The sequence below is a fragment of the Cyprinodon variegatus genome, unplaced genomic scaffold, assembly GCF_000732505.1.
Source record: "Cyprinodon variegatus isolate N-32 unplaced genomic scaffold, C_variegatus-1.0 Scaffold1098, whole genome shotgun sequence".
Classification (NCBI taxonomy): Eukaryota; Metazoa; Chordata; class Actinopteri; order Cyprinodontiformes; family Cyprinodontidae; genus Cyprinodon; species Cyprinodon variegatus.
In genome coordinates this window covers 84,260-98,685 of record NW_015151551.1, presented here as the reverse complement: position 1 = coordinate 98,685, position 14,426 = coordinate 84,260, and the positions used below count along the sequence as shown (strand labels likewise).

General features: G+C 37.3%; 3 protein-coding genes across 4 annotated transcripts in view; 1 reads left to right on the top strand and 2 right to left on the bottom strand.

Moving 5' to 3' along the window:
- LOC107101457 (ubiquitin carboxyl-terminal hydrolase 47-like) overlaps nt 1-1,206 on the bottom strand; it is a 10,605-nt gene extending 9,399 nt beyond the window's left edge. Inside the window, exon 1 of the mRNA XM_015400390.1 lies at nt 1,048-1,206. The gene's annotated coding sequence lies outside the window, so the exon portion shown is untranslated. The remainder of the gene's footprint in view (nt 1-1,047) is intronic.
- LOC107101458 (uncharacterized protein DDB_G0292642-like) lies at nt 1,134-5,290 on the top strand. The gene is made up of 5 exons (XM_015400391.1): nt 1,134-1,282; nt 2,910-3,013; nt 3,590-3,684; nt 4,151-4,321; nt 4,400-5,290. The coding sequence occupies exons 2-5, from the start codon at nt 2,917-2,919 to the stop codon at nt 4,850-4,852; spliced, it is 816 nt and encodes a 271-aa protein (XP_015255877.1). The 5' UTR covers nt 1,134-1,282; nt 2,910-2,916; the 3' UTR covers nt 4,853-5,290.
- An 856-nt stretch (nt 5,291-6,146) lies between these two features.
- On the bottom strand, nt 6,147-13,592 carry LOC107101465 (leishmanolysin-like peptidase). 2 transcript variants are annotated; one of them, XM_015400397.1, is made up of 14 exons: nt 13,233-13,592; nt 13,070-13,163; nt 11,895-11,946; nt 11,639-11,788; nt 11,242-11,367; nt 11,054-11,138; nt 10,763-10,905; nt 10,511-10,688; nt 10,371-10,437; nt 10,190-10,286; nt 9,928-10,032; nt 8,686-8,817; nt 6,541-6,650; nt 6,147-6,459 (listed from the first exon to the last, which is right to left on the bottom strand). In XM_015400397.1, the coding sequence occupies exons 1-14, from the start codon at nt 13,549-13,551 to the stop codon at nt 6,273-6,275; spliced, it is 1,845 nt and encodes a 614-aa protein (XP_015255883.1). In that variant the 5' UTR covers nt 13,552-13,592; the 3' UTR covers nt 6,147-6,272. The 2 variants fall into 2 exon arrangements, with proteins under 2 accessions (XP_015255883.1, XP_015255884.1); XM_015400398.1 differs by having other exon boundaries at nt 11,669-11,788.
- Nucleotides 13,593-14,426: the final 834 nt, after the last annotated feature.

The window sequence follows — 14,426 nt, the reverse complement described above, 5'->3', positions numbered from 1 at the left end:
ACTAGCTCCTGATTTTTGGATCTTATTTTCTCTATGGTAACTAGGCATTAGTTCCTGGTTAGTGACTCTTTGTTTCCCAGTTAATTATTCACTAGCTCCTGATTTTTGGATCTTATTTTCTCTATGGTAACTAGGCATTAGTTCCTGGTTAGTGACTCTTTGTTTCCCAGGTAACTAGGCATTAGTTCCATAATAAGGTGGGGCTGGGTTTTCCCCAATAACAGCTGGTTAACTACCCATAAGTGCTTTCGTCCTTCTCTAGTAAGTTTGTCTACCCTATTTTAAAGTGGCAGTGGTTATCAATGATTGTTCAGTTAACTTTAAGAAAAAACAACAAAGTAAAATAAATAAAATAAAATAAAAGTCTGCAAAATAGGACATTTTCAAGTATGAGATCATAAAGTTATGCTTGACCAAAACACATAAGTCATCCAGGAGGTTTTTTTCTATTCAAAATGTCAGAAACAGCTGAGTTCAAGGCTTTATAGAGTGGATCAAAGCAAAGCAACTTGTTTTGCCATAGAAACAGTCAAACTGAACCTGGCCAGCGGGTCCGCCCCTGAGGAATGGGGGTCGCTTTGTCCAGTGGATTGTTTTTGTTTTCTTCTTTTTTTCACTTTTTTGGTTCCCTGGTTTATAAATCTCGGTCTTAGAAACACCCATCAGTCGATCCATAACAGCAATAAACACCATCCCGCCAAAAATGATAACATGCGTCCGGGCAGCGTCATAAACTACGATTATACCACCATATACTATAACCAATGAAATATGGGAAGTGTTTCTGGCTTAAATCTTTACGCTTTGAATGTTAGCACAGATTGGAAAAGTATAAATAGCATGTAGTGTTTTTTTTTTTTTTTTGTTTGTTTGCGGGGGGTTTACTGCACATATTTACTGTATACAACCATATAAAGAGCAGAGCAATGATACAAAAAGTTTATCACCAAATAACCGCACAGACAGCTCCTTATTGCTCAGATAGCAGCTTCGATAACCGTCGGTAACCGTTTAAAGTGATGGGAGGGATAAATGAGAGGAACTTACCGAGCAGACAGCCTTACAGCTCATTATAACACTGATAATCTTTCACTTTCGGTATCAGTCCGGACGGTAAGGAAGAGCCTGACACAAACAGAACCAGCTGCTTGAACATTAGAGAGAAAAAAGCTTCAAATCTGGATGAAATGTCTTTCTAGAACTACGCTTTTCTGAGGCGATATTTTACTTCCGGGTTTCACCAAAGAGGGGAAGTTGTTTGGACTACAAACAGGACGACACGGTAAGAAAAGGACAGTTTTTGTTCATTTGGGAGGGATATACCTAAACATTACAGTGCAGAAGGATTTGCCATCCACCAACTTACTAAAGTAAACGTTTTTGTTTTTTTTTCTTTCAAAGAAATTGGGTAAAATAGCAACTGGACTGATCCACCCAAAGATTATGTATAGTTAGACAATATGTAACCTTATGAGCAAATTCTAGTATTTCAAAGGACAGACATGAATAGCAATACTAAAAAAATAAGAAAAGAAACACTCCCCCCCAAACCCATCACATTTAATGTTTACATAAAGTATTGTTGAACAGAGTTAAATATTTCCAGTTAAATTTACATTAAAAAGTTCCATTTATATTCTCCAAATGACCCAAGAGGCTCGACAGACTGAAAAAATATGCAAGTATTTCTTCTTTTATGAGTTTTATTATTATTTATTGAGGTATTTTAAGTTGGGTATTAGAGTAGCCAGAAGTTTTACAAAAGAGAATCACCTTTTTTATAACACTGGTATAATATTACAGCTGCTCAGCTCTGAACTAAAGTACTATTTGATGTTTGCTTATAACAACAGGCTTATTTATAACTTATTGTGGGTGTTTATTATTATTATAGTTATTAACATGTTTTAACCAAACTAAAACAAGAGTTTTATTTATCTAAGAAACTGTTCCCATAACTCAGGCTGTACTAGCAGGGACTTCCCTGAGCGATGCAGTTTTATTGTTTCTCATCATCAGTTTAAGTTTGATTACAGTCAGTCAGGTTTTGTAATTCAATAAAATGTAAATACTCTGGCTGTAAAACTGTTTTTATTTGCATGCTTCTTTAATCCTTTGAATCAAACTGTCCCAAATAGAAAGTACCCAGGTTCAAATGACTACCAAAAATAGTTTTAGTTTATTTTAAAAGGAATTTATCATAAATAAATAAATAAATAATCACTTTTAAAGGCCTCTCAGGAAGCCTTTGTTATTGCTACATAAACAATCATATCAGTGCTGCATGTGTCGTAACTTTATGTGTTTATAACATATATACCAGGAATGTCCTTAGCTCATTGTGGGGTTATAGGGCATTTTTAAACATGTTTTACACTCATAAAGAGCTGTGAATGTAAAACTGCGCACCTTGAATTAATTATTTAATAACTTTACTTCTCTTTAAAATGCCATTAAAAATATAAATTTGAGATATTTCAATATTATGTATAATTAATGCAGTATAATTGATGCAGAATTATCTTTATCTATGATTCTAATTACATTATATGTATGATTTAGTGGTTTGTTTTTATCATATGCATGGAAAGCATGGTGTTGCATATGAAAACACATCCAGAGACAACAATAGTGAGAAAATTCTCTTTTATTTTTACCTTTGGGGTGCTTTTAATGGGTTTTTCCAATTTTCAGGGTCATGCAATGTGGGACCTTTTCTCTCATGCCTACCCCACACCAAATCACTCATAACACTATGACTACTGACAGATAACTATCAGAATTTCTTTAAAAGCTTTGGCAACATATATCCTTTTCAACAAACCAATTAAAATACAAACAATTCTGTTTGGTATAAAATCTCTATTTATATCATTTTAGTATTCTACTTTTTTTTTTTTTTTTTTCAGAATCACCATGAACATTCAGGAACAGGATTCACCAGCCAAGCAATATGACCCACTTGACCAAACGCTGAAGTTTGTTAACAGGGAAGACGAAGTTGTTCCAGGGTGTAAGATTAATTTCCTTTTCTGTGACTTGAACATAATGCAATGTTACATGGAAAACTGGCCCAAGGCATTTAGGTAAAATAATCAGCTGATAAGGGCCCCAAAAATCAACAGAAGAAAATGCTAGAGGACTAGATTAATCACACAAAGCTTTTTTTTTTATTATTTTATTACCTGGGATATTCAGTTATACTACAGTAATTATAATAGTTCAGTTAAAAACTGAGCTATTATAATTACTTTTCTAAAGAGAGACCAGTGAACCATGATAGTAAGTAGTACAGCCAGTAAAACACATGACTGTATATTTGTGTTGTGTAAGATTTCTGACTTTAATATATTAGTCTAGATGTTTTTTTTTATTTTCACTAAAATCTATTTTACTATACAGTCAAACTACAGAAGTAAAATGTGAGGATAATTAAGGTTAAATGAAGTGTATAACTCAGTGATATTTTAACCTGGGTGAGATAACAGGGTATTAGCTAAGCTGTGGTCATGAATGGTATGTGGAACAGCCTCATTTAAACTCTTATTTCATTTGCATGAATATCTGATGAATGATTTTGTCTTGTCAGCCTCCGATTCTTCCTCTCTCAGAGCTGAAATGTCCTGCGGCCATGCAGTCACCCCTGATTCCCTAACAATTTGGTGTAAAAACTTGCTGAAGCAAGTAAGTTCCAGACAGTTCATGCATACTTTAAAAAGAAAATATGGTCTCTTTCATCAGAGATGGAGTGAGGGAATGAAAGCTAGGTGCTTGACTTTAAGATAACTGGTTCTTTTTAAATTGGCATATGAACTCAAAGCATGGATTTTTTTGGTTTCTTTTTTTTTGTCAGTTTGGCACAAAGAAACTCCTCATTTAATATATATTTAATCAGAGTTTTTGTCTCTTTTATTTGATAAATAAAATAGATTTCTATCCCATTTATTTCATAGAATTGTGAATTTCTGAAAATAACAACATAATAGGTAAAAAAAAACAAAAAGAAAAAACATTTGTTGTTGTTTTGTTTTATGGCTAGAGACACATTGTATACTAATTAGTCACAATTAAGTTCAAGCTAATTCCAGATTAAGAAGCAAAGAGCTGACTACATGTACCTCTGGTCTGTTTTGTTGCTTTTATGTTTAAGGGGCAAAATAAGTTCCGATGTCCTGCAGTGGTGGAGGGCACCAAACAGTGCAATAAACTGTGGTCGTACCAGGAAGTGCGCAGACTGGCTGATCTCAATGTTGATGAGATGCTGTATTTTGAGCAGGAGATGGCCAACCTGTCTGTTTCAGAGTACTGTGAGGTTCAGTCGGTGAGTCCAGTAATCTGCAGCACTTTATAGAACAGGTTTCCTTTTCTAAATTAGCCAAATACTCTATGTTCTCATCAGTGTCCAAAGTGTAAAACCAGCGTGGAGAGGGAGGATCCATCCAACCTGTGTGTCCAGTGTGTGGTCTGTACAGCTGACCAGAAGGAGATCTACCAGTTCTGTTGGCAATGCTTAAGAGACTGGAAAGGTCCGGGGCCTCGATCCGATCGCTGCGACAATGCTGACTGCATCAACAGGGACCTCCAGCTCCTGCAAACCTGCAAATCCATCAGCCTCCCTGATGTGGTGGGTGTGAGCAGCTGCCCCTCAGTCCGAGCCTGTCCTGTGTGCGGCGCCAAGGTGGAACACGACCAGAAGTACTGCAAAAACGTGACGTGTCCTCGCTGCCAGACCACGTTCTGTTTTGTTTGCCTGAAGCTAAAGACTGAGTGCATTAAGACCAGTTCGCCATATGAGATGTGTCGCAGCGGTGTGGCTCCGAGACAGACCTACATCCCTGTGTGGAGGAAATGATGGCAGGAAAAATAAACTAGAATTATATAGGAGAGTTTTATCTAGATCCAAACATCAGAAATGTTCAATTCAATGCTAAATAGACTGGTATGTAAAGAAAATATATGTTTTCTGGGGGTACATTTCATCTTTAACAGTTTACTTACAATACATTTATCTAAATAACATGTTAAATTACTTAAAAGTTTACATAAATAAATTGTTTAAAAATGTTGAGCATTAAGTTGTATTTCTTATCTGAAAGGTTATTAAATCTCAGGCTTCTTGGGTCACAGGTATACTGAGAGGTTTGCTCATATTTCTAATTTTTAAAAGCTTAACTAAGCTGTTAGAAATTATGCAAAGTAATATGCATCTTACATCTTCTTTAGCTCAGATCTTTTATTTTTTGGCGTATTATTTTTAGTCTTTAAACTTTTTCAAGATGTAATTTTATTAACTGTATTCTCTTATAGCTTCTTTTGTCTGGAGATCTTTATAGAGACTCAAAATAGAGGCCTATGGAGCCTGGATCACTGTAAAACAAACTGATAAGAAAAAATATTTTATTATAACAAGCATTTGACTTCTAAACTCCCCATAGTATAGCTGTTTTTTTTATTGTGCTATCTTGTAATATTTTTGTGTTTTTATTATTATTATTGTTTATTACCAAGCACCTTGTCACTTTTTTGTATACTATACTACATGTTTTGTTTATCTTCTGTGCTGCTCAAATGAACTGCCCCTGGTGGGATTAATAAAGTGGTCTAATTCTAAATCTAAACATTGGACACTAGGATTGCAGCCTCTGCTTTTAAAGAGACATAAACCAAAGAGACAACTTCCTTTTACTCTGAAGGAAGTTCTGGGAACCTATCCAATCATCTGAAAAACTAACAGACCATGTCGTGGTGTGTATGGCTCGGGTAGGGTACTGTAGTCCAAGTAATTAAACTTTTCCACCTTGCAAAACTTTGCTTTAGTGTGCTGGAAAAAGGCCTCAAGAATAATTGTCAAATTTAGGGGCTAATTAGATGACTTTACCTTCTAGAATAGACGACTAAAATCTAAATCTGTAGAATTGTATGACCCGTATCCACCGTTGTGATTAAGAAGATTGCAAACCAGTAGCCGCCATGTTGTTAAAGAGCCAAATTTTTTGCCTTTTTATGATACGTTATTGGTCAATTGAACTCTAACAAATTAAAAAGAATGCCACCTTAGATAAGAGGTTATGAAACCCTCCAAAGGTGTAATTGAAGAAAGCTACCATGGTTGAAGTTGTGTAAGAGTAAAAATCTGATCAGTGTTTATTAAATCAGGATCACAGTCTCTTCACATGGCTTTCAGTAAATGGCTGTGAAATGGGAAACATACATATTTTAGCAATAGGCTAACACACAAACAAATACAGTTCCTGTTCTCAAAGACAGGTTTTCTACAGGTTAACATGAGCCTCTGGAACCACAGTGCTGCGCCTGACCATGCAGATCCTACACTTCCTGTACCAAACCAGCAGGACCACCAAGAAACATGCAGCAGCACTGAAGAAGAGAATTAAAGCCTGTGTGGGTGATCTGAGAGGAGACCAGATGGTGGCATGGGCTAAAATCCCATCAGGGTTGCTGTAGGAAGACCAGAAAAGTTTGTTCAGTAGAAGCGGCCTCTCCATGTAGAGCAGACAGTCTATCTGAGGTCATACTTGCCATGTGGAGCGAACAGACGCCGAGTTTCCATCTTCCACAGGAGGAGAAACATCAGGGTAAAGACACAACCGCCTGTCAGGGCAAAACACTTCCCCTTGATATCCTTCAATCTGACAATATAAAAACACACATGTAATGCAGATTTTGATTTACATTTATCATATTGTACTTTTAAAGTGTTTCCAGCTCAGTATACAGTTAAAGCTAAATATCTCAGTGATAGCACATCTTGTGATTTCCATATATAAATTTTTTAATGTCTTTCATTCCATAATGAACTAAAGAACAAAATAATATTTTCTATTTTGCAGGAGCTGTTTTAAGCATATATATGAGATTAACGAGAAAAAGCTTTAATCTCTCTAGCTTCTAAAGTTTTATCTTAGCATCCTGGATATAAACTTCAGGACCAAGTTCTGCCTGATGATGACCATTTTCTAACTTACCGTACTTGGATTTTAACTTGCGGTTCATCTAAAAGTCTTTGAATAAAGGTTTTTAACTCACTGTCTGTGTAAATTCATAAAGTTTCAGTTATCAGAACCTTTCAGAACATCCTTCTGCTTGCTGGATTCTTGTTTTTGCTGAGTGTCTTTGCAATACAGCTTAACTCTCCCCAACAGGTTTTGATCATTAAGAAAATAGTTATTTAAGGTAAGTTAATGCTAAGGTTATTTTGGTTTTTAACAATAGCTGTTTGAAGTCACTCATCTTTTTAAAGCGCATCTGTTTAATGGATTTGCTTTGGCTGCTCAGTGGGGCAGTCGGTAGCACTGCTGCATTGCAGCAAGAAGGTTCCAGGTCCATTCCAAGCCCGGGGTCTTACTACAAGGAGTTTGCATGTTCTCCCTGTGCATGCATGGGTTCTCTCCGGGTACTCCGGCTTCCTCCCACAGTCCAAAAACATGAATTAATTGGTTTCTCTAAATTCTCCTTAGGTGTGAGTGTGTGCGTGAATGGTTGTTTGTCTCTGTGTTGCCCGGCGATAGACTGGCGACCTGTCCAGGGTGCACCCTGTCTCCTGCCAATTGACAGCTGGAGATAGGCACCAGCACCCCCCAGCTGGGAGAAGCGTGACGGAAAATGGATGGATGGATTTTTAATAGAGTTATAGTAATGTTTGGTCCCACATCTGTTGAATGTTTTCACTGGGTTTTAGATTATAGATGAAATCTAAAATATTAGTTTATTAACTTCTTTTCTGTTTTATGTATTTTAGTGTGACTCTATGGGCTAATAGGCAGAGCTGCTTTCATTATTCTTCAGTATTTTAAAATGGGGACATTTAATATGTGGACATTGTGCTTAAATTAATGTATTGTCATAATTGTATTGATTTTGTACATTTTTCATTTGTGAAAAAAAATTATTGAATAACTGGCTACCACCTGAAAGTACACATTCACTTAATAAATTAAAGGTATAATGGAGGATATTCTTTTTTCCAGGGGAATCATCAAAATAAGTGGCCCTTCTAATTGTCAATCATTCTGGTGATAAGTTTATGTAAGGCCGTCTGATGTGCTCCTTATTTTCACTTACCGGTGGAGAGTCTGACATAGTGGAAAACTTCAAATCTTCTTTTGGAAAGTAAGCTTGTAGGAGCGATGCAAATAGCAACTCTTAAACAGCATGTGCATGAGGAGAAATGGGCTCGTGCACGCTCTGGCACGGGTTTAATAGGCGTTCCCTCTCCGAAGCGCGTGCAGAGTTGTGCATGTACTCTTTTTTTATTTTTTTTTAAGTGGAGGACGCTCTTTTCAGTAATTCCCAAAAGTCCCCCACTATCCCTTTAACTTTATATCTATTAAATATTAAAGGTCATATATTAGTTTTTAAATAAAATATTTTTTATAACATTAAATGCTTTAATTTATCACAATAAACTATTTTTATCCATGTAATACGAAATGCAATAATTCAACTGTGAGTTTTTACAAGTGTTTTAGGTAAATACATTTATTAATATTACATTGACTTATTTCATGCTACATATGTTTATTTAATGGGATTTTCACATTCTTATGTGTGATATATTTCGGCCTTCTATATACCTCAGAAACCACATCACTATGATTGTAAAAGAAAACACATCTCACCCACTTCTAGAACCTCTGAATAAAAAAATGACAGCAGTCATATTACCTGAATGGCTCCCCCTGCTGGACAGTCCATCCACTCAGAACCAGATACCTGGATCTGGTACCTGTTCAGTCCAGAGCACCTGTGTTTGTAACAGCGACCCTCAGCAGAGTTACCGATCCGAACAGTGCTTCCCTGGTCCACATGAAAGACAAAAGAAAATGCTTCTGAGAAGTAATACATCTTCTTTTCTCGTTTACAGTCAGTGAATCTGGAACAATCTAGGAAATCTCTCTAAAATACCATCAGCTGCCCTCCAAGTATGCATAAAGGGATAAAAACAACTGAAACAGAAGCTGGTGGGGGTTTTTTTATTTCTAATTTATAGGACAGATCTTAGATTTGTTGTTGCAGTTTCATTTTGTTCTCCATAAGTCATTCAATACTGTTTTATTTTATCCCTGTTTTACAAATGCATATATCTGGAATATTATTGATTGAATAAATATCAAATAAAACATAGAATGCAAACATATATACCTTATTGTAAAGTTAAACCTAAAACCAAGTTTTAAACATTTAATAAACAACCTGATAGAACTCAGTTTATATCTCTTATTTTTCTTTAAGGTTTTAAGACAAAGGATTATAAAAATATTTAGACTCCTTGAGCTTTTCTGCATTTTTTACATTACAACCACTAAAATAATGTATTTTATTGAAATGTTATGTGAAAGACCAACGCAAAGCGGTATACAATTGTTAAGTAGAAAGAAAATTATACATGATTGACTTTTTTTTTTTTTTACAAATAAACTGTAAAAGGTGCAGGACTAAAACGTAATGGTTTAAAAAAAAAAGATATTCATGTGTTAGAAAGTCCAGAACAAAAAACAAAAAAAGCATCTGTGTCAAGATCTGAACACTGCTGTTAAAAAAATCTTCTCCAACCAATCTGACCGAGCTTGAGACGTTTTGCAAAGAAGAATGGGCTGAAATATCAGTCATTAGATGTGGAAAGCTGGTAGAAACCAACCCTGACAGATTTGCAGTTCTAACTACAGCAAGGTGGTTCCACAAGTATGATTTAGGGTGACTGAATTTTTTTTTTTTCACACCTTTTTCAGTTTCTTGTGTAAGAAAAAAAAGTTTCTACCTCCCAACTATATAGCACTTTGTGTTGGTCTTTCTTATACAATTCCATTAAAACATATTCACATTTTTGTTTGTAATGTACAGAAAGTCCAGAGGTGTAAGTATTTTTGCAAGCTGTTGTATATAGATAGAAAAATGAATTCAACACACCTGTTTGATGAGGCTAGAGAAGAAGCAGCGGCTGTCGAAGCCAAAAACCTCACCACTCCAGTTTTCTGCATCGTTTTTGGAGTTTTCTTCCTTCCAACATTCACTCTGGGAACAAAGAAAAATAAATCAGAACAAATCATGAGAGTTCCAATCCAGCACACACACTTTGATATAATTGGCTGATTTTCAAAGGGAAATGATCTAAATACAATGAAAGGAAAACAACCCTGAGCTACAAACGTTGCTTATTGTCAGAACTTACTCTGTTCTCCAGGGGTTTATAGACCCGACAGCCTTCCAGGTACTGATCCGTCTGACACTTCCCCTTGTGGAGGTGAAGGAAGTGACATCCGACTCCACTAAAGAGCAATGATAAAAACATGCTTGAACAGAATGGATAAACTGTGTTCCTGCTTCAGACAGATCCAAGGTTAGAGATCTACCTTCCAGTACAGAAAAAGGATGAGTTGTCCTTGCAGGTCGACAGAGAACCAAATGAGGCTCCTTCACCTGAAAACATAAACTGTGTTCAACCTGGATCCACCTGTAGATCTGTACGATGGATCTCAGCCTCTCCTCTTACCGTCTCCCCAGACCAGACTCTGGGCCTGGCTCAGGTTCACAGAGTACCATCCTGTGTCCTGTAACGCCGCTAATGTGACTGGGTCGATCCGGACTGTGGATGGGTCTCCCAGCGCTGCCGCCATGATGGACCCCTGCAGGACCCGGGACTCCCAGTGAGAGGAAACCTTTGCTTCATCCTGGAGAACATAAAAGTTAAAGTGAGGCATGGAGCATTATGGGTCAACATACACTGGTCTGAACTTCTCAGTACCAGGTTCTCCAGCGGTCCTCCCAGCTCAGGGTCAGCAGACATCAAGTGTCTCTGCAGCGCTGAGATGATGGTCGGAGTGTAAATCCTCATCTGTCCTAAACTGTCTGAGTGAATCACCTTATTCCAAGGAGAACAGGAGGCACCTTTACTCCAAAGAGACAAAACAGAAGTTTTTGTAATAATTATCAGACCAATGGAGAAAAAAAAAAAACACAACTACATTAGATATAATTTTCCCTCCAAAATCAAAGGAGCTAAATTTTTAAGGATGTGAGGAAACAGCCTGAAAACCTTGATTGGAGGATGAACAGTCTTGCCAGGAGTTGAAGAGATCCTTAGAGAACCCAAGAGCATGAAACATCTCATGGATCACAGTCTGGAGAGCAGATTATCAAACATGTCATAACCACAATCACTAAACCATCAGACTGATCATTTCATGGGATTAGAGCTCAAACCATTCATCATTTTATTTAAACCTGGACTGTAGTCTGGTGGCTGTAAGCGGCTCCAGTCAGCCTGTCCCTGCAGAGGACCACCACAGCGGCCACAGGTCGTCCCTGGGTGTCCGTCTGGCAATGGGCAGCGTAGGCGAGGATGCTGGACTGAGAGAACAAAGAGTATTAAATTTGCACTTTTATTAGTAAGCCATAACATCTTAGACACTTAAGTATGAAGGCATTTAAGCTCTATTTAATAAATCAAATATATAATTGCTATGCAAGTGAATCCATGCTACCTAAAATCTAACATTCTGTTAGATGTTGATTACAATCCAGAAGCTAAACAAATAGTCTAAATTAAAGTACAGAATGCTTGCATGTGTCTGTGAAATGATCAAACATAAATATGATCAGAAGGATCATGGATCTTAACCTCTGCTCTACATTTATCAGTGGCTTGTACATGGATGTAAACCAGGAAGTCTGTGTCGGGAAGCCCGGCTCCTCCAGGTCTGACAATGGTCCTCAGTGAAGAATTGGCCTCTGGGTAAACCTCACAGCCAGACAGATGCTCATCTGGGATCTGTTTGTGCAGAGGGAAGGTTAAAACAGCTGGAGTATCAGGTCTGATAATATCTAAGAGAAAAACAGATGAGTTATTGAATTAGAAAAATAAAAACTCTGCTTACTGTGACATCCAGACAGGTTTCACCTCTGTAGTTTTTGTTGGCTTTTCCACATCTGAGATAAAAGAAAAAGGTTAGTGAATTAAATTCATTAAATCAAAAAGGAAGTCAGTCCTTAGGGGCTGGTGTCCCGCATGTTTTGCACGCTTCAGATGGTTCAGCATAGGATAATCAAACACTCTGGGCATGCTGTAGCCTCCTGCAGAACTTGACGACAGGCTGAGGAGGAGATTTATGCACTAAGTCAGTTGGAGAAGCGATCAATCTGAAACTTGCAGGACCTTTGCTGCTTAAAAATGGAATTGCCCAACTCTGCTTTGTGTCAACAGCATTAGCTCCTCTGAGGCTTTCCACTGGGCGCCTATCAAATCTCTTTCATGGATGTTCCAAAAAAGGTTAAAAAAAACAATCTACTGGACTTTGTTTCCAAGTTTGAAGATGTTTTGCTTCCCATCCAGAAAGCTTTTTCAATTAAAAATGTAAGAAATAGAGCTGAGTTCGAGGTTTTATACAGTAGCTCAAAAAGGCTTGTTTTTGTTTAGAAAACATGCAAATTGAAGCTGACGAATGGGTCCACCCATTTGGAATGGGGATCGGTTGGCTTCTTAGTTACCCTGCAATGACCCATACTTGTCTATATCTCTGAAAGGGGGGTCGTTGAAGGGAATTGTCGGCCTGGCTGAACAGGTGAGGTCTTCTGTTCCTATGTAAAGGGGTTGGGGTTGCGATGATAGTAGGAAGGGATCAACTCTGTTGCTGTGTTGTAGGTTTTTGAAAGCTGAAATCTGAGTCTGCTCTCTCTGATTAAGGTTGTTTTTCTTCATGCCCCTTCCAAACCACCTTTTTTCTTTTTCCAAAATGTGAACATTCTGGTCCTCAAAAGAATGTCCTTTGTCCATAATGTGTAGATGCACCGCACAGTCTTGTCCCGAGGAGGTCACTCTTCTGTATTGGGCCATGCATCTTTCATGGATGGTTCATCATCCTGGAGAACATATCTCAGATGCTTTAAAGTCCAACACCGGTGCTCTATGCTGATCGCACTGGAATTCACTCAGAAAGACCCGTTCTTCCATAGATGCTTGCAGAAGAGAATCACCTGGATCCAGTTTCTTTATCGAAAATAGAAATTGCTGCTGGTTTTTGTTAGAGAAAAAGAGCAAACTGCAAATACAAACCTGTTGTAGTTCAGCAGGCTTGAGTTCCTCCAGACAAACTTGCAGTATTTATTGATGTCTCTGCTCAGCAGTAATGTCCCTACGGTTCTGTTCACTAACAGAAGGAAAAAGTTAGTTATCTTTATAAGTGCGGAATGTTAAAGTGTGTTTGTCTGATTTTTACCTGAAAGTAAAGAAGACACTACCCTCACAGCCTCTTCCACAGCTCTCCCCAGCCTCTCTTTCTCAACTGTAGGAAGAGGGTAACTTTCTGTAGTAGTCCAGGTTTTTATCCTGATTGGCTGCAAAAGGTTGGAGGGAGGATGGACTCCATCTTCTAGGATGCTCCTCTCTTTGACCCCCAGTCTGGTTTGATGTTCAGGGGTCAGCTGGAGCTTCTGCTCGGTTGTTGGTCTGACTCCAGCCTGCATGGAAGCGGCTCTAACTACTCTGACCTGAGCCTGAACTTGATCAAAAATACAGCCATGTTGGGCTGCAGGCATCTGCAACCCTGTTAACACCAGCAGAGCCCATACCCAGATTATCTGGGGTTGGAGGAGAGGAAAGAATGAAAGATAAGTTAGTTTGGGCTTAATTATAAGAACAATGTGGATGTAGCTTATTATATGCTAAGAATAATAAACATTCAGCAGGATTTTAAATAAAGATTTATAAATAAAATACAAATTACATTTCAGAACATACAGAATAATTTATATAGATTTACCAAAATAGCAAATCCCCATTCGTAAGTTAATGGTTTCATTTATATTTATACAAAAATCCTCTTAAATTAAATCTTAAGAAATCAATGATTAATAAGGAAATTATGTTTAACTAGAGACAAGATAGCTTTTCATTTGTTTTGTCTTTTTTAATAATGTAAGTTTGTTTGATGATTTCTGTTGAAAATGGACCCAAGAAAGAAAAGTCTGTACTCTCAGACCAATGGTGACCCTTAAATACGGTACATAAAATAAGAAAAATCTCTAATTTTGTGCTTTGTAAATTAAATTAGCCTGTTACAGATTCCCTACTTTTTAATAACAGCTTATATTTTATTTTTTAAATAGGCTATTTTCTGATTTTATGTATCTAATTTTTATATTAATCTTATTTATTTTGCCTTTTAACAGGAGCACTTGGGATTACCCTGCATAGATATGAACGGTTTCGTGTAAATAAACTTTGAGCACTGAGCTAAAGTGAAACATAGAGGAGGCAGCAGCATCCTGTGGGAATCCTCAAAGCAGGACATAGAGAAATACCGAAAAAGGAGGCTGTAGAAGGCTTCATATTGACTCATGAAGATGTAAAACATTATGCTTTGTACTTTTGAGGAACCCGCTTTTGGCTGTTGTTGTGTAAGCAATACTGA